Genomic DNA, 18382 nt, shown 5'->3' with positions numbered 1-18382 from the left:
GAGTAAGGCCTGTGTGTGGTGCTCTTGGCTCTGTTGCCATCAGCATCAGAGCTTCCTGCACCCTACAACACAAACACACACGCACATACACTCACTCAACATCCAACAGCCTGGCCTGTCATCTGCTGGCCAACTTCTGAACTGCATCCCAATGTTTCTTACAGCAATCATAACGTATCTCAACCAAACAATACTGCTACCAATGCCCACTTGAGGTAAAAACATTGCGACAATAATCAGCTGATACATATTTGATTGTATGTTGTTGTTGTTGTAAGTAAAGGGAAAGAAAACACTCGCTCCTTCTGAGCCAAAGCTCTGATTCACACCTCCTCGCAGTCTGCTGACGGGGAAACACTGGCTGTAGTGGGTGGATGAATAAGTGTGTGTGGAGGTATTGCACTGAATCCTGCTGGAGCTTTGTGTAGGACACAGTTCCAGGCTCAGAAACCTTAATATCAGTGTGTGAGAGAGGTCTGTGCGTCATCGGTCCTCCACTCACATTCAAATAAGTAACTGTAACTATTAATGTGACTGTTATTAGGTTGGATAGATAGATAGATGGATGGATGGATGGATGGATGGATGGATGGATGGATGGATGGATAGATAGATAGAATCCATATAGAGATATATTCAATAATTCTGGTAGTCCCTATAAGCAAATTGCTAAAAGGTAAAATAATTTGATTAACTTGGGTGATGCCCTGATTTGACCAATACTTTTATGTTTATGACAGATTACCTGCAAAACTGTAGTTTTGATATGATAACTTTCTACAAAGGGGAAAAAGTAGCACATACCCAAACCATGCAAGCATGACATACAGGATTTAAACAATCTGATATGTACGCTGTGGCAGGCTGTCATAGGTAGATATCAATACACTGGCAGTGCGAACTGCACTGAAATAAAAAATGGAACCATACAGCAGTGGAGCATTTATTGAACTTATGTCAGAATGGATAATCGGCATTTCCAAAATGTAACCCCAAGTTTGTAATATTTCTTATTTTATTTAATCTTTTTGGTTTCCAGCACTTGACTTTCATTCACCCTCTCCCCCTCTTATCACTTATTTACTCATTTACTCAACTGTTCATGAATTCGTCTAGGAGCTGCTCGTGAGTCATCCTGTTGATGTCATTTATTTAAAGAGTGCCCCTTGTTGTTACACAGTACAGTTCTGCCCAAACACACAGCTGCCAACACATGTTGTTTTCTTCAGACAAAGTCTTGAGACACCGAGCTCGTCTCACTTCCCATCCTATCGCGTTAGTGTCTCCTAGATAATAAGCTCCACACGCCTCCATCCACTATCCCGCCCTATCCCCCCCCTCCAGTCACCCCTGATCAACATTTTTCACATTGTTAATCGCTTATGTCAGCTTCTGGTAATTATAGACGATTAATCATGTGTGATTCACTGTCTCTCTCCGCCAGCATTGTGCTCCACGCTGTGTTGAGCGAAAACGACAAAGGTGAAACTGCCTTTATTAAGTAGGCAGCGCCAGGGAGTGAACTCCCCAATGATAAGCAGTGTGTTGCAGTGCTCTGGCTTACACTTCCTGGAGGCCAGCGATAAAGGCCAGGTGGAGATTAAATTACATTAATTCCTTCGCCAGAAGCCCTGACCCAGAATGACTTACAAGAGAAGGAGGATGGAGTGATGCGCTGGAGTGAAACTACTGCCAAAGTACTGAAAAATGAATTAACCATCAGTGTCACAACACACTGTGGTCCTAACCTGCCTCATGGAGTCAACAACCTCAAACACAAACAATAGGCTGCATTTACTAAGAAAACACTGTAACTTTATTTGCTGTGATTTACAATTCCCACCGAGTTACTCATAAATGTATGAACAGGGGGAGTTATTTCCATCTGCCCCCACACAAAATCATTAACGGCTAAATTGTCGCTTTTTGAAATACAACAGAGTGCACACACCCAGTCTGGCAAACAATGATATGCAAACAATGTGTTATCAACAGGCTCAGTAAAAGCCAGTCGGTGGTGGAGAGTGCAGGAATTTCAGTTCTGTGAGTGTACTCCAACATTGTGTGAAGATGTGCCCCACGCTGCGCTTGTTGGTGCTTATTAGCATAACAGGTAAGTACATTTACTGCGTCTTCCTCTTGTAATTCTGTGTTTGTAAGAGCGTTTGTACGTGTAGGTTTGAATTGTACGGTGCTTTGAGTGATGTTTGATTTTGGATTAAACTTGTTGTTTTGTAGGATGTGTTGAACTGATCTCAGTCAGGACTCCGCAGAAACATGTCACCGTTACAATGGGTGAGAGTGCCCTGCTCCAATGTATGTTCGTGTCTGCCGAGGAGACCACGGCCCTCACCATCCAGTGGGACTTTGTTTCACCATCCACCATGACGCCACAGCAGGTAGAGACACACTTCTGCTCAGATCACAGCTTTGCACCAAATGTGCTTGAAATGAGCCGCATTACCCGATGGGATGCTCTATAATGTAACATCAGGTTTAGCGATTTCCTTCGTTGGTAAAAAAAAAACGAGTATCAGAATATTTCAAATGACATAAATTGAAGATAAAAGCAACCCTCTCCACTCTATATTGAGTTTAAATCCAGTAGCTCGCATTGTTTGTTCAATGACTGCACAAAGATTTGAGTGATATTGTGAAGACATCAGTCACTTTTCTTTCACATTTGCAAATGCAAGACAAGAATCACAGCTCGTCACCAAAACGTGGCCTGTTGGAGGCACACTGGTGTGGGGTCGAATGAAAGAACTCAACATTTTGGAAGATATGCAAAGTTTTAGTTGTTATGTGCTTTAAATTAACTTCATCCCAAAGCTTGAATATTCACCTCTTGTACACAGGTTAGCGCATTTTTTTCGGTATCCCGCGTTTTTGACTAACCGCCAGGAGACACACCTCAATGAGACAACGAAGCCTGTGACTGCCAAATCAGATACAAGCGGATTTCATAATAACAAAACAAAACCCACAATTCTGAATGATTGCAGGAGTGTGATTATTATTTAGACTAGAGTTTTAATTTGACTTTACAGGACAACTGATTTCTAATTAGCTGCAGTTACTTTTTTAATTAAAAAGGTACCATCCACTGGACTTAATTACACTAAAGGTCATTCATTTAGGCCCTGTGGACCTTATTTCTACATTTTCACACTTTTTTTTCATTATAAGCGACAAAAATCTCTTTTCTGGCCATGCTAATTTAACCAACTGCCTTACTAATGTTCAGTTTCATACAACTAAAAGAAAATGTTCTTAAAGTAGTGCACATGGTCCCTTGCAACTTAGGCAGCAGAGACTGAATAAAATGTCTTTGTGAAATCACAGAGTACCACACAGGGACAGAATATGGAAACATTTGCCTCTTTATCGTGTCTAATGTGTTGCAATTGGATTTCAGGTGTATTACTATCAGGCAGGACAGGATGTCATAACAGACTCTTATAAAGGCAGGGTTCAGCCTCCCTATTCTCCCGGCAAGACCAGCAACGCCTCAATATCAATAAGCAACATGCAACCATCAGATGCCGGAGTCTACACTTGTCAGGTTCACAACTTTCCTGACGTGGACGGAGAGTCTGAGGCCAATGTCATTGTGAATGTCCTTGGTAAGTTTGATCAACTCCAGAGGGGTGAAAAAAAACGTACTTTATAAATAATCAAGATACCCTCGAAGACTGTTTTTTCACCCATTGTTTGTTACTTCAAGTTGAATGAAAAGTAGTCAAATAACTAAGTACCAGTACTGATCTGTACACATCCATCCAGCCCAGAGAAGTGTACAATGGGTGTGTATGGGATTTCATACTAATGGACCACACCCGTTAGCATTATCAGCTTAATATTTACATTATGACAGAATGCAGAAGTAGCTGATAATGTTTGTGTCCGCATGGTGTGATGTTCTGCTTTCATACTAGCGTTCAGGCCTGGACCTGAGTGTTATCTGACAGCATGATCTGCTGGTAATGTTAAGACAATGAGAAAAACCCCTACCCGGCCCTAATCTGATCCTCAGGCTGGTGTTTCTGCCATTATTCTGTTGCTCTTAAGGGTGTGGCTGCCTGACATGGGAGAGCCAAAGCACACCGTCGGTTTCTTAACTGACACTTAAGTTTTGTTTTTGATTTAAATATACTGTATATGCACATTTTGTAATTCCATAGTAATAATTCTGCTTCCTCGTTTGTCTTTTTTGACTTTCTCAATGTTTTTAATGTAAAAGTAAGGCTTCATGTCTGACTAAGCTACTCTCTCAAAGTGTTTTCCAGTGTGAGTCACTGTAGGAAGCAAGAGTACTTAGAAATATTTTAGTGCTGAGATTGCTGTATCTATTATCAGTGTTGTGACATTAACACATCTACTAAAGCAGTGGCCCTGAATAGTGCGATTAGGGAATTACATTCAGCTTGAATCCTCTCATCCACCGAGTTACCAGGGACAACCTCGCAGGCCTCGGTATCCTCAGTAGTTTCCATGGTTACTGCAGCAGTCTCCTCATTGTCAGCGTTGTAAATTAGAGGAGGACTGTGACTGCACCCTTGTTCTGCATACAGATCATATATCAGCATCCGCTGCATGCAAAACACACGTCTTGTGATTTCATAACCTCTATGAAAATGTTTGCAGGGCAGCTTCTGGATGTAACGCTTACTTAAGTGCTGTGTGAATATGTATGAATGTCCTCATGCTGATTATCAGGGGATGAAAGATTTCCATCATCACTTACTGGTACATAGAATTATGATAATACTGAAAAGAGAGGGAGGATTCTATCATGGATTACAAGTAAGTCTGTGAGCTTTACCCTTATTGTGAAAATATTACGCTGCTAACCTAATGATTGGTGGGCACCGTGGGGATCAGCTCGGGAGTTGTAAGGCCACTCCCAACACACTTCCTGCCTCGGGATGACTAATGGACGGACACAATGTTTGAATAACAATAAGCAAAGGATTTGTCATTTCATCAAACTCAAATCTGTAAATTGTCTTTGCCACAAGACACACAGATTTATACACTTTTCTCCAGAATCCAACAATTCTGTGCAAATAAACAGAAATAAAGAGCGGCTGGCAGTATTAAAAAACCCTATTGATTTATTCTTTGACCAATCAAGTGAGTTAGCAGAAACTGTTGGATTGTAATAAATATACAGGATAGCATGAGCCAATGTTAAAGCAGTGGTGCAAATTCAGTTCACTTACGAACTGTACTTGAATATTTCATACTTTATACTTCAACTCCACTACATATCTAAATATATTGCAGTTTTTATTCCCCTACATTTAATTGACAGATAAAGTTACTAGTTACTTTTCAGATCAATACTTTAAAAAATGTGCTTATAAGGTACAATGCATAGTTAGAGACCATTTTGGCTTGTGGCCTTTTCAGATGTCTAAGACTTGTTAGTGAGACTGATTTCCCCTTTAAACTGATTGATTTTATTTAAATACTTCTTGCAGGCTCGAAGAGGTAAAATTATCAAAATATATCATAAAAAGAGAAAGAAAGAGAAAAGTCCAAAAAGTGAATACATATTTGGGTCGCAGAGCATTGTTTTATCTTGTCTCCAACCCTCATTAATTATCTCAAGATCCCCAGATTTGAATGTTGACTTTTACTTAATTAGGATTTTGAAGTACACTTGGCCTGGAGTATTCTTTCAAATTATGTACTGGTGGGTCTGAGTAAAGCATAAACATATTACTCTTAGTGTGACACAAATTGTTCTACCAAACAGCTCAGGATCAATTCAGTCCGAAGCTCTTTCTGAAATAGCATGACAGCATAATGGTATAAAATATATTCTCCTGATTAAACATGTGCTTCGTAATAATCCCAGGTAGAGTTACTAAATATAAAGTCACCCTCATGCGTCCTCTTTGTCCCCTGTCAGAGAAGCCCTCTACTCCTTATTGCTCCGTCCACGGTGATGTGGAATCGGGTCACCTGGTCACTCTGACCTGCCACAGTGAGCGTGGGAGCCCGAACCCGAAATACACCTGGATCAGACTGGATGAGACTAAGACAAGGAGGCCTGTACTGGGAAGAGGTCAGTACTGTGTGTGTGTGTGCGTGTGTGTGTGTGTGTGTGTGTGTCTATTTGTGATTGTGGACATGTGCACAGTCGTCATTTTTTATCTACAAGTGTGCACTTGTTTCTTCAGCAACCGAAACTGGAGTACTGAAAATCAGAAACATATCCCAGTTTGAGTTTGGGGAGTACCAGTGCACCGCTACGAATGCGGTGGGATTTTCAACATGCACTGTAGAGCTGAGTCCTGGTATGTTTACAGTTTTGGTTTTTGAGAATATTGACTAAAATATTTAAATCAACACAACTACTAAAATGACTATATTCACTTGTGTTTGTACAGAAGTGGAAGATGGAGTGATTGCTGGTGCCGTGATCGGCGCGCTGCTCGGGTGTGTCCTGATCCTTCTGGTGGTGTGGTTCATCGCTCACACTCTGAAGAAACGCAGATACAAACGGGTCAACCCATCAGAGGCCAATGAGATGAAGTAAGACTTTAGATTCTCGATGATGTTGCATTTCACCATGTCATTCCTACTTTTAAGTGTGTGACACCGACTCTCTGCCACCAGGAGGAGCACTCCTCAGGCCCAGCAGGCCTCAGATAGCGTTACCGTGGAAACCCCGGCCAGCAACCTCCATGCTGAGGGAGATGAGCCACAAGCCTAAAAAAAAAAAGGCCCGGAGCAACTTCACTCTCCTGAACAGGATGTCCAGTCTTTGACATACGGCATTCTAACATTTAATCAACGTGGCAAAGCTCACGTTCGTGTTCAAACTTGCGTTTTGTTATACGTTTGCTGAATCATGAAGTTAAGATGCTCACCATCTTTAACATGTCTTCCATGTGTTTTTTTTACTTAAAATGTGCTTTAGTTCTGTTTGCTTTGCCATTTAGTTAGTGTGCCAATCAAACCATGTTGAAGAGCCCTGCATTTTTTAGAGGTAAAATAAATGCTCCCAGTTTTGTACGTAGCACCTTTAAGTATCACAATTTCCGCATAAAATTGAAAAAAATGTACAGTTAAATGGATAGTACAAACTAACTTAATAAAATCTATCTTTAGTTCATCTTTTTTTTAAACAAACTGTCAAGCAGCTATGGATGAAGTATGATTACTTTATGACATCCACAGATCCTGATTAAATAAAATACTCTGTTTCCTGAGTCGTTGAGTCATGTAGCTTATAATTGATAACATCAAGGTTCATCAAGGTGGCCGCAAACTCACACTGGAGTCTCAAAATCTAGCTGAAGCGCTCGGTCGGGTTAGAGTCCTCCTCCTGTCCATAAATTGGTTTCCCCTCTGGCCTCTGCTAATGCAAATCTAGTACCCACAAATGAATAATCATTTGGCAAGTGTGAAGGCAGCACACAGACCTTTAATAGGTGTTCTTTGAACTGCTTGGCGTCTTCATGAAACCAATATGAATTAGAATTACACAGGTTACACTTTAACTACGACTAGCTTTGGCCAATCTACTTTGCATGATTAATTCAGTCAGCTCTGCTGCGGTAAACAATGCAGCCATCCTGAACTACAACCGCAGTAGATCTCAAATACGATGTGAAGTCAGCCAGCTTTACCCACTTGGACACATTATTTTTCAATAAAGAACGATGAATTTTAGTTTTGCCAATTGATTTGTCAATAAACAAGCATGTCAGCAAACAAATTCTTACCTGATGACTACATCAGATCTGCAGGTTGACAGTGATTCTCAAAATCATTATGTTCAGATTTGTTTGCATTTAGACTGAGATGATACACATACGTATCTCCCACACCTCACTTTAGTGAAATACAATAACCTTGTGTTACTTGAACCTTGGATCGGTCCACCACGTTGGTCCAGACCTAAATATCTCAACAACATAATGGATTACCAGGATGTTCTATTCAGACAGTCAGAGGATGACTTGTAATAACTTTGGTGATCCTTTAAAATTTCATTTCGTGCCATTATCAAGACAAAAGTACTTGAAAACAACTGATTTACCTTATAGCCTCGGCTATACTTACTTTTTAATAAGCTATAACTTACTGTAATAAGGGCAATATTACAGACCCAGTCCCATCCTCTATTACACCTTTTAATGTGATGATGTGATTGTAAGAGCTCAATAATATCAAACCATTTCAGTACTTATACATTTAATTATTCTAGGGGTAATTCAGGAGACATTCAACACTTTAAAATGATTTTTAAAAAAAACAATTAAAAAAACATTATTTACAAAACAATTAACAAGGACGTGAGCAGAGGATAAAGTCACACTCCCTCTGTGTGTGTTGTAATCACAGCTTCTCTCTTGGTTGTGGTTGCTGGGCCCAGGCGCTCCTCCGTGTTACTGCATGCGAGTATGAGAGAGTGACCTCCCACACAGCATTGTAAAAGCAAGATGGCAGAGTGCAGCTCAAGGAGTTCAGCAGAAGGATACTGAAAAGCATATTCTACTCATGTTTTAGGTAGCTAGCGTTAGCAGGACGTTACATGGATTTATGTCACTCGACAGAATAAAGAAATAGCTCCTTACCAAGCTGAATGTTTTACTAAAATAACTCCATACTGTAAAACTCAATATTCCAACCCAACGAAATAATAGCAGAGATGTACATCCTCTTGCTTGCCTATAGTCTACTTACTACTTAAGGGGAACTTTATTCTTTTGTTAATCTCGTTGTGTGCAAAGAGGCCTTTCTCTGTGTTTTACAACACGTTGCTATGAAACGCGAATGAAGGGAGGGAGCTGTGGCCAACGCACGTTTTTTTTTTTTTGTTAAAGCATTTGATTTTCGACAAATATTAAAAACACATTTCTAGAATACATCATTTAGCTTTAAGGAGGCAAAATTCCTGTGCCACGTTCTTGTTATCTTTTACAGAGGACCAATAGTACTACTAGAAAGCATCCTGACTGGAAACATCACAGACTGGCATGTGCACAGCCAGGACAGGTGTGCTCTACAGCAGGGGATTCAAATCGGCCAGAACATCTTTGTTACCCATTTACAGGCAGGAATTGATATCAGTGAGGTGAGGTGCCTACACAGAGCCCAAAGGATATTAAAAGACAATACCAAGCCCAGTAACAGCGTGTTCGACCCTGCTGCTAACTGATTAAGCACAGAGGTGAAGAAACCTTCATGTCCAGGATCAGGCCTGCAGACCGAAGCAGCGTGCGGAGCTGAGGACGTCGTCTCTGGTCAGATAGCATCCACAGAGCTGCCTCAGGCCAGTGAAAGACTCCCTCCCATGCATGACACGCCAGTTGTCTATGAAAATCACCTCATGAAGAAAAGAGAGGGTACAGTTCTTAGATCATACTGAAATACACTTACATCTGTATCTTTCAAAGTTTCCTAAAGCTGTAAATTAAGTGGCTGAATTGGACATTTGGAGAGCTTTTATACAAGAAGTGTAACTTTCTTACTTTCCCTGGAGCCAGTTTCACCCACAGCTCGTTCTCTGGCCGCCTCAGTTCTATAGTCAACTCTCGATGTGCCACGTACCATCGCTGAACAAGGTCATTGGGTACTGTGTTTATCACTGATCGGTCATAGTTGTTGTATCTGTTGATAAAAGATACAACAATCTTGCTTTTCAAAAATGTGTCTTAATGCCTTTTAAAACTACTTAATATTTCTTTAAAAAACGAATATAAAAATAACAAGAAATGAACTATCCAAACTACAGAGGAACTATAAAGTTTCTCAACAAACTTTTAGTTCGGGACAAATTTACCTTATAAATACATTTACTCAAGGGAAGCCTTGCATAACTTAACAACAAGACATATATAAAGCTTTAGCTCTACATTAAAATCCTAAAATCTTAATATCTTATAATTCACTACTGCACAAACATGAGTAAAATCACATCAAACTAAAGCGCTGACATACCGGATCAGAGACATTTCATTGTTCCAAGGATAGACGTTAAGCACGGGGCCGATGCCTGTCATGTGGTTTTGGTGGTTCTCAGAGGTTTCAATGTACTCGTGCCTGATCGGCACACGTGCAAGCAGCTCAAAGTTTTCAGGAGACTGCTGGCGCACTTTCTCAGCGGCGTAGAACCCATCTACAAGTAGTGTCCTTCCCCCAGTTCCCTCATGCCTGAGGCAGTGGAATACCTGGATTCTGCAACAGCAATCCACACCATTGAGTTAGAAAATGCCAACATTTTCTTGGGTTTTGTTTATCATGTAACTAAATTCCTTTCTATTGGGGCTGTGTTGAAATCCCATATCAGCACATCTCTGCTGCACCTACCCACATGGTTCCTGAAAGTAGGAGGTGTCAGTGTGACGGTCCAAGGCCAGCTGGCTGTAGGCAGAGTCTCCTCTAGAAAAATCTGAAGTTAAAGACCACATTCTTCCGTATGTAGTCTCCCTAGTGGATCAGTAACACAGAAAAACACAAGTGGATTAGGAAGAAGTTAACAGGGCCGAACATCTTCTGGGCTGCCCGTGAATTTTGCCACTGAAAGTAAATCGCTAATGCTGAATATGGTTGCATAAGAATGTAATTTGTGAGTTATACAGTTTCACAGTCAGCACTTAATACCTGATCAGACTGACCCTCTGGGTCACTGCCTCTGTGGCCTCGACTGTAGCTGGGACATCATCTACAAAAGCGATCCCGTACAGGAGATAGTTTTGAAGAAACTTCTTCACTTCCTCATCACTGCTCATAAACGTGTCCCATTTGGCGGAGGGTGCGTTTGCATTTTTATAGATGTCTGAATTCCAAAGGACACGTGGCTGGACGGTGCTCTGCTTCTTTGCTTCATAGCTGTTCTCAGCTAGCCAGCTAAGGCCGTACTTTGACACATGACCTCCAGGCCCTGGGACACAGAAATTGAATATGTTGTTATTAGGCACAGTTAATGGAGATCACAGTGTGTGTGTGTGAGAGAACCATTTGTTTGGTACTTAAGTACAAAATATCCTGAAATGATTAGAGCATTCTAATCTAATCTTAAATCTAATCTCATATTTTAAAGCTCTTTCCTTTTAAGGGGCCTTGTGTCATGTGCATGAACAAACTTAAATGGGAAAATAACCTTTGCACTGCAGCACATGAGGTTTTACAAGATTACAGATCCAACAAAGCCAATTCATGACCTGACCACACCCTCGGGATTAACTGACAACAGAGTGAATCTGCACAAAACACACCCATCACAGAGTGAAAAGTGACCTTTGCATGAGCAGAGAACTTCTCAAGTCAGTGGACAATGACAATTTGCCCTCATGATTGGCTCATTCACTGTGTTGTATCTGACTAAATAGCCCTACAGACAATAGACGCAATTTATTTGTTCTTTGAAAATGAGCGATTGAATCTGGCCCAAGGTTGCATGTTATAAATGCCTTATTTCATATTGTATAGCTTTATTTCTTGGTGCTTGTGTTGTTACTTTCCGCGATGGCCCGGGCAACTCATGTCAGAGGTGCAATGGAGCAAAACAATGTTTTCAACGCGAGGTCAGATTAATTGTTTAAAATGTGTTTGCCCAATACAATGCACACAGCGGAATGTCATGACAGATTCGTTTCAGGTTTTCAGTGTGTGAGTTTGGGGTCAATTTGATTGAACACAACATTGAACATTTGGCCCAATAGGACCCGTGTCCAGCTTCGGATGAACTATTTGTTCTGAGGTGCAGTGGTGGAATATATTAAGACAAGAACGCTTTCTGCCAAGTATTTCCCAGATGTGCAGGTGGGTAGAACTGTACTTTAAACTGACTTACACGTGAGGAGGAGATGGCCATCTTGCACAGTTATATTGTCAGGACGGATGTTGAGGTCTATACTCCCAGTGTCCAGGTTTCTCTGGTTTGTCACAGAGTTGTATGAGGAGGGGGAGCGGCAGTGATCCCGCAGCCACAAGTAGTTCAAACGCATAGGCGTCCCTCCATAGTTGAGCACTGGCGAAATCATCACATGCACATGGTCAACAGTGAGTTCTGTCTCACACATACGTGCAAGCATAGGTTACAATGTTATCAATACTCACCGAGACAGTCTTCCAGAGACTGAAATGTTGCTGAACCCGCAGCACACGCGCGGATCTGCGTCATGTGTCTCCATGATAGTTGCGAGCTTCTGAAGCCAGACAGCAGCTGAGGCTGAGCCTGTTTAAGCGCGGGTCGCAGTATCCTATTGAACGTGCCCAGCATCGTGAGCACTGTGCGGTGTAAAAAGTAGAATTAACCCCAAACTTAAAATGGTAACGTTCTTCTTCGCCGATAAGCCACGCATGATCTCCCTCAGCGCTCCACCTGACACCCCGAGTGAAATCACGAAGCCGCAAAAGTGCGTGAATTCGGCGCATGCGTGGTCCCCTCGACCTCAATACCCGGATGCACAGCGTTGAGAGAGAGTTGACTCAACTTCTAAATAGAGGAACACCGCGATACAATTCAGTGAGGTGGATGATTATCAGATGATCAGATTATTATTGGTGTGGAAATTTTAAATATAACTTGTATCGCTTAAACCTGCATATATGCAGATGAGGCCAACCAGACTCTGGATGTAACATGACAGGAGACGTCATGCTCACCTGACAGCATGAGAGGCCTTTTCTACTCTGGAAACCTGACAGTTATTTGAATGAGAGGCAGAGGTGAAGCTAATAGCTTGCTCACCCCATATTCACAGATGAGGCCATGTTAGGCGGATGGCTGATACAGACCTGCATGCTGGCTCCCTCTGGACTCCTCTCTGGAAATTGTCTGCTTTTTAACACACAAATCACCTGGCTGAATACCGCTTTCCTTTTCCCCCGGCTACCAATTGTCTGTTTTGTTGTGCTTCACAACGAAGAGCAGTGGTACACAGCTGTCGGCCCTGCTGCACACTTTGGTGTCCATATAAATTGGGAAGTTTAATAGAAGAAGATTCCCGATGCATAAATCATAATAGAGCAGCCAAACAGAAGTGTGATCATTTTACCATGACGATTTGTTACGAAGTAATCCTCTGTATGAAACTGTTATATAGACGGGAGTGATTTGTGCATCAGTAAAGAATGCCCTTTTGGATATACCAGACATAAACCGTGTGTATTCCTCTGGTAGTGTGTGGTTTGGCATTCTCTGTATTGAAGTTGAACATGTCATTGATCAGTTTGTTTCAGGAGCCTAAAGTGAAGTTTGTGTAAATGTAAATTTGAAAAATCTGAGGTAGGCTGTACAGGAAAAGGGACTGGAACCATCGGGGGAAATAACCAGATTTTTATATTTAAATATGTAATCATAGCCCTAACACTCAGGCCCTGTTTTCAAAATAAAGTGTACACGTGTTTTTTTATTTATTATTTTGCATCTGTAGCTACAAGACTGAAACGCCCGTGTATTAATACATCACGTGATCGGTGTAGGCTAATTTCCCGTTGATGATTGTTGAAATTAGCACCCAGACAAACATACTCACGCTTTGTTTTGTAATGGACATCCCTCCAAATCAGCTGCTGGGAGGGGTTGACCGTCAGTAGCACTCCGTTATTTGGCTTCCTTGTAGCCTGATAGTGCAGCCCTGCTGAGACCGCTGCGGTAATGCCGCATTCAAGTACTGTCGGAAATTTGACGTTTCCATTCGGTGTCCACGAACTGTTTAGAGTGAGCTATATGAAGGTGGATTGTTTATCAGAATGTGACGTTACGGGGCCATACAACATGGTAACGACCGTTGTTATCTATAATTATTATTGTATGTTTATATCGTTCCGGTCGGCTCTCACACTTTTATTAAATTATATAACTTAAAAGTTTCAAATTTGAGCAGATTGTAAAATCAAAAATTGAAAAACGTGAAACAATAGAATAAAACAGAGCAAGACAACCAAACAGTAGGCTATTATAAATTTGCTTCCAATATTTCTTGGGATACAGTTAACTTAGTCTTAATTCATGTATGAATAGATATAAAGTATTAAATAAGCAATTAAGAACATATGCTGCTAAAGTATAATCTAAACACAGCAGCATAGCAGCACTTAATGTGGGTCTTGCAAAAAACAATCCTGTGACATGCTCTATTGTGCTGTGATTTCACAGTTGAAACACTTAAATCCATAGCCTACAACAGAAACAATTTGAGTAGTAGGATTCAGGAGTTTATATGGCGCACCTGAAGGCAGCATTAGCCTTGTCCTCTGAGCAGCAGTCAGTTGCATGTTTACTTGCTTTGTCAGCGGTGTCCCCGCAGCAGATATCTCGTGCACCTCACCTGCTGCTGATCAAAACCTTGGACTTTTATCTCAGAGGGTGACTTATCGCATCTCCCGGGCTCCTTATCGGCAGATTCCTCTCCGCGTTTCGTGGCGAGGCCGGCCTCTTGCGGACTTTGAGCTTGGGGGGGTTCACAGTTTTTTTTCTCTAGCTAACAAAGATGACGTTAAAATCCAATAAAAACGAACCCGCTGTCATACTGGAGTCTGTGAACAGCGTGCGGACAGCCCTCTCCGATCTCTACCTGGAGCAGCTCCTTCAAAACAAACCAAAGTCTGACAAGGTAAGGTCTCGTTTTAATGTCTTTATCTTTTTTTTTCTTTTTTTTTGACCCCAAGATCTTGGTGTACATGTTTGCTTCTGGGAAGCAGACATGGGGCACATGACCGTTGTTTGTTCCTCGACAAGATCTCTAAAAATAGACCCAGTCGTGTTTTCGTAACAGAACGTACAGCAACTGAGTGTAGTCTGTGAAACAATGAACTATACATGAAGGTCTTTCTTTAAAAACATCAGCGGGTCCGTGTGTCCGAAGGAACCACTGCATTGCTCAGCGGTGCTCAGTCAGCAGTAGTTGGATCCAAGTAGACATTACATTGGCAGTTTCACTTCTGGGTTCCACCTAAAAGCTACACATGGGAATCATCTGACGATTTTGGGGAAACGAGGCTCCATCACATGTCAGACGGTCCATACGTTTGGCTGGGATCATATTACAATGACCCTGTGAACTTTGCCTGCAGCTACAAGTGCTGCTGCTTAATCTGTGTGCTCTGAGGCCTGTTTACTACTTCACACTGTAACACAGGGTTGGCATTTAAGACATGAACTTGTTTTCAAGTTAAGGCCAGATTATGTTGCGAAACCACTTTGCCTTCATTAAAGCTGGACAACATGTGTGACCACTAAGTAGTTAAGACTGTTGCAACTTTTTTTTTGTTTTTATGACTGACGACCTCAAGGCACCAATTTTGCTGCCAGTGACACAAAGGGAACTCTTTGTCCTAAACCTCGTCTCTGAATTTGAACAGTCAGCAGTGAGCTACTGAGGGGAAATGGAGAAGGGAGGAAACTCCTTTTCCTGACATCAGCAGTTTGCAGTTTGACAGCCTTGAGTTTGCAATCTCGGCGACGTGTTCTTCTGCTCAATGCCGATATGGGGAATCAGTTTCTCTTAAAGCGAGGTCACGTGCTCCATTTATCTCACAGTGCAGACACTGCAGTGGGCTCATATTGTGGTACGTGAGTGAACATCCGACTGATTTGCTGAACCGAATGGAGTCTTTACCTTGAGATTGGTCATAAAAACTAATAAAGTGAGGCGGCCTGTTCTGTTCTGCACGTGTTTCCAGCTCAGCAGTGTTCTCCTGCCTTACATGGAGCTGTTGTCCTCTGGAGATACTTAAAGACTGACTGTACACGGGCCCTTCATAGACAGGTCATTCAGGTGTTTAAAACTTGTTATTGTAGCCACACTTCTCGCTGTCACGTTAAGAACAAAACAAGTTTACGCGAGTCGGGCTTCAGGCAGGTGTGACCTAGCATGGCACGGAGGACTTCATGTCCTGGCTGTCTCTCTCAGCTATTTCTGCGCAATCTATCCAAATTCTTCTGGCCCCATATAGGTCAAACGTTGATCTCCTACTGTGTTCCTTCAAGAGATCAATACTTCTTTGCAGACCAGCCCTAAATCCCACAGAGGGAGGGGGGTGTCATAAATTAATAAATACTATTTCTTGGCTTTAGAAGACAAGTCGTCTCATGAGAGAGAAGAGGCCAGAAAGAGACGGATTGTTTCGTAATGCAATCAGTCGTATTAGATCACGGTTCCTTGTGGAGGAAAGCAGGCAGAACAATAAGGTTCAGGTCTTCATAGTGTTTTATCTTATCCAGAGAATGGCTTTCTGAAATGCACTCTCTGTTTGATCTACTTCATATGAAGCCAAATTTACCTTTTAGGTGAGGTGAGCGGATCAGGGGGGGGACACGCTGCTCTTTCCTCGATGCACTTTTGTCTTTCACTCGACTTCTTTGTTTATTCTGTTGCTTCTCCACACACAAGACCGGCATTCCTGTTTCTGTAAGGGCTTCCTGACCCTGGTTAGAGTAACATATGTTTACTGTGATTGCATCACACTGTGACAAAGCAGACGAATACTCTCAGTGCCAATCCAATCCACAACTCATCACATGGGTATGTTAGCATTCAGTGGTGAAGACGTGTTTATATTGCCTGCTGTATGGGATAAATCTGTTTTTAGGTTCGGTGGGTTCGTGCTAAAGCCTTTAGATATAACCTTTGTCCGTTTCCTTCCTGTTCGGTCCTGAGGGTCAGCACTTTGTTGGGAGGAAATAAAGTCTGCTGCTCTGTTCCTTGTGGAGAACTACCCGATAATTGTGAACATAAGTTGAGCATTTATCCCTGCCTGTACATAAGTAGTCTCTCTAAATTGGGAAAAACAATAAATGTCAGTCATTTCTGATACTTTTTATGCGCTTTCATCAAGTGAATTTACGCTGAGTCACAAGATCACGGACATGTGGTTCCACTAAATTGCTCTCCTGTTAACTTTGGAGCAGCTTTGAACTGCAAGTTAAGTTTTGATATCCGGAATAGGAATAACAAGTGAGACACATTTGGAGTTCAGAGATAGAAATCAGTGTGTGTGTGTGTGTGTGTTGTTTCACGATGGATTTGTTTGTGGGGATTGTAACTGTAGCGAGATTGCTGTACAGACTCCTTTCCTCAGAGGATGTAATTTCATCGGTTCACCATTGGACGCCATCCAAATACTCGCTCCTGGTACGGCACACATTCCTGACACATAACAGCACAAGGCTGGTAAATAAATATGTTGCACAAGTAAAAAAACAACAACTGCGTGGCTCTCATGACTCCTGCTTGCTTGACCAGCGCTGTTCATTGAACGAATAAAGAGTTTCATTAAGAGGAATAAACCTACAGTAGAAACACTCTTGCAGTATTTTTAGGGCGTGGAGGAGGAATGCGATAATGATATTTATTGGTTTATTGTAGTGCTGATGCTGGAAGATAGATAATAGAGGTTTTTTTTGTTGAAGCAGTGCTGATGTGTCATTTCCATGCAGAGCGTGTCTCTTCTCTGACGGGGATCTGGACTAGAGACCACCTTTGTTGACACTATGGAAGTAGGGTGGAAATTTCCCTGGGATTTCCTGCTTTTGAACTCATCTTTGGGTTCATGTGAGTGTAAAAGCATAGTGTGACTCCACAAAGTCAGCCTTGGGTCCCTCCTTTTGATTTCTATACCAAACGTAGACAGTTCATTCCAACGCTATAAGGATGAGCTTCCTCACATTAATGCTACTCTTCGATGCGATAACCTGATGAGCCTGGTGGTATCCATGACCACATGAACCAGGTGGACCAGATCACTGGACGTGGCTAATGAGGTGTGATTACACCGGGTTAATTTTCAACCTCGAACATATGTTGAAACTGCAAATGAAACACGGCTGTTGGCACGCATTAGCAAAAGAAAAACTTCCACGGCAGTTATTGGAAATAGCAGAGTGATAATGATCTGGTCTGACTCTAAATCTTGAGTTACATTATTTACCAAAGGGAAGGTTTAAACATTGTTGTTCTTTTCCTTTTAAGCAAAGTTGATTTCATTCTGTGGTCTTCTGTGTGACATAAAACAATACATGCTTAATTTTTTTTTTCTTTTTGTCTAACAGGCCGCTATGCAAACCTATGAGAATAAGGGAGCTGAAGTTTACACCAACGGTAGCACTGGACACATGAACGGCACAGAAGTGACCAGGATGAAAGAAGTAGAATTTGAAAAGAGTCCTTCAGAGCCAATGGTATACGATCTGCCTCTACACGCATCTCTATGTTTTTATATTTGTGTTGCTGATTCCTCCTCATTGACGGTGGTCTTTGTCTGCAGGGGGTCACTCTGAAGCTGAATGACAAACAAAGGTGCACTGTGGCCAGAATATTGCACGGGGGCATGATCCACAGACAAGGTAATCAATCACATATTTATGTGTGTGTGTGTGTGTGTGTGTGTGTGTGTGTGTGTGTGTGTGTGT

At 41.8% G+C, this 18382-nt stretch overlaps 3 protein-coding genes across 4 annotated transcripts in view; 2 read left to right on the top strand and 1 right to left on the bottom strand.

Moving 5' to 3' along the window:
- Positions 1 to 1992: 1992 nt before the first annotated feature.
- LOC116388789 (V-set and immunoglobulin domain-containing protein 1) lies at positions 1993 to 7226 on the top strand. Its single transcript, XM_031856970.1, has 7 exons — positions 1993 to 2113; positions 2239 to 2399; positions 3419 to 3626; positions 5921 to 6076; positions 6192 to 6308; positions 6402 to 6546; positions 6631 to 7226. The coding sequence occupies exons 1-7, from the start codon at positions 2071 to 2073 to the stop codon at positions 6725 to 6727; spliced, it is 927 nt and encodes a 308-aa protein (XP_031712830.1). The 5' UTR covers positions 1993 to 2070; the 3' UTR covers positions 6728 to 7226.
- tmlhe (trimethyllysine hydroxylase, epsilon) lies at positions 7009 to 14844 on the bottom strand. 2 transcript variants are annotated; one of them, XM_031856967.1, is made up of 8 exons: positions 14202 to 14844; positions 12085 to 12255; positions 11819 to 11995; positions 10627 to 10906; positions 10333 to 10452; positions 9964 to 10200; positions 9495 to 9633; positions 7009 to 9349 (listed from the first exon to the last, which is right to left on the bottom strand). In XM_031856967.1, the coding sequence occupies exons 1-8, from the start codon at positions 14245 to 14247 to the stop codon at positions 9218 to 9220; spliced, it is 1302 nt and encodes a 433-aa protein (XP_031712827.1). In that variant the 5' UTR covers positions 14248 to 14844; the 3' UTR covers positions 7009 to 9217. The 2 variants fall into 2 exon arrangements, with proteins under 2 accessions (XP_031712827.1, XP_031712828.1); XM_031856968.1 differs by lacking the exon at positions 14202 to 14844 and adding an exon at positions 13506 to 14178 and having other exon boundaries at positions 7010 to 9349.
- mpp1 (MAGUK p55 scaffold protein 1) overlaps positions 14214 to 18382 on the top strand; it is a 10024-nt gene continuing 5855 nt past the window's right edge. Inside the window, exons 1-3 of the mRNA XM_031856966.1 lie at positions 14214 to 14585; positions 18023 to 18151; positions 18238 to 18316. Of these exons, the coding sequence (XP_031712826.1) occupies positions 14463 to 14585; positions 18023 to 18151; positions 18238 to 18316 (331 nt within the window). The 5' untranslated portion in view covers positions 14214 to 14462. The remainder of the gene's footprint in view (positions 14586 to 18022; positions 18152 to 18237; positions 18317 to 18382) is intronic.

The sequence above is a fragment of the Anarrhichthys ocellatus genome, unplaced genomic scaffold (genome assembly GCF_004355925.1).
Source record: "Anarrhichthys ocellatus isolate YVR2014 unplaced genomic scaffold, GSC_Weel_1.0 scaffold18, whole genome shotgun sequence".
NCBI lineage: Eukaryota > Metazoa > Chordata > Actinopteri > Perciformes > Anarhichadidae > Anarrhichthys > Anarrhichthys ocellatus.
Note: the sequence above shows the minus strand (reverse complement) of the source record. Positions and strands in the feature narration are given on the sequence as shown.

Excerpts from the sequence above, each read along its gene's own strand:
- LOC116388789 (XM_031856970.1), top strand. The coding sequence starts at position 2,071 with ATGTGCCCCACGCTGCGCTTGTTGGTGCTTATTAGCATAACAG. Across the intron at positions 2,114-2,238 it reads GGTGCTTATTAGCATAACAG|GATGTGTTGAACTGATCTCA; the intron begins GTAAGTACATTT and ends GTTGTTTTGTAG. Across the intron at positions 2,400-3,418 it reads CCACCATGACGCCACAGCAG|GTGTATTACTATCAGGCAGG; the intron begins GTAGAGACACAC and ends ATTGGATTTCAG.
- tmlhe (XM_031856967.1), bottom strand. The coding sequence starts at position 14,247 with ATGCAACTGACTGCTGCTCAGAGGACAAGGCTAATGCTGCCTTCAG. Across the intron at positions 12,256-14,201 it reads AAGGCTAATGCTGCCTTCAG|TGCTCACGATGCTGGGCACG; the intron begins GTGCGCCATATA and ends TACACCGCACAG. Across the intron at positions 11,996-12,084 it reads GTCTCTGGAAGACTGTCTCG|TGCTCAACTATGGAGGGACG; the intron begins GTGAGTATTGAT and ends TGATTTCGCCAG.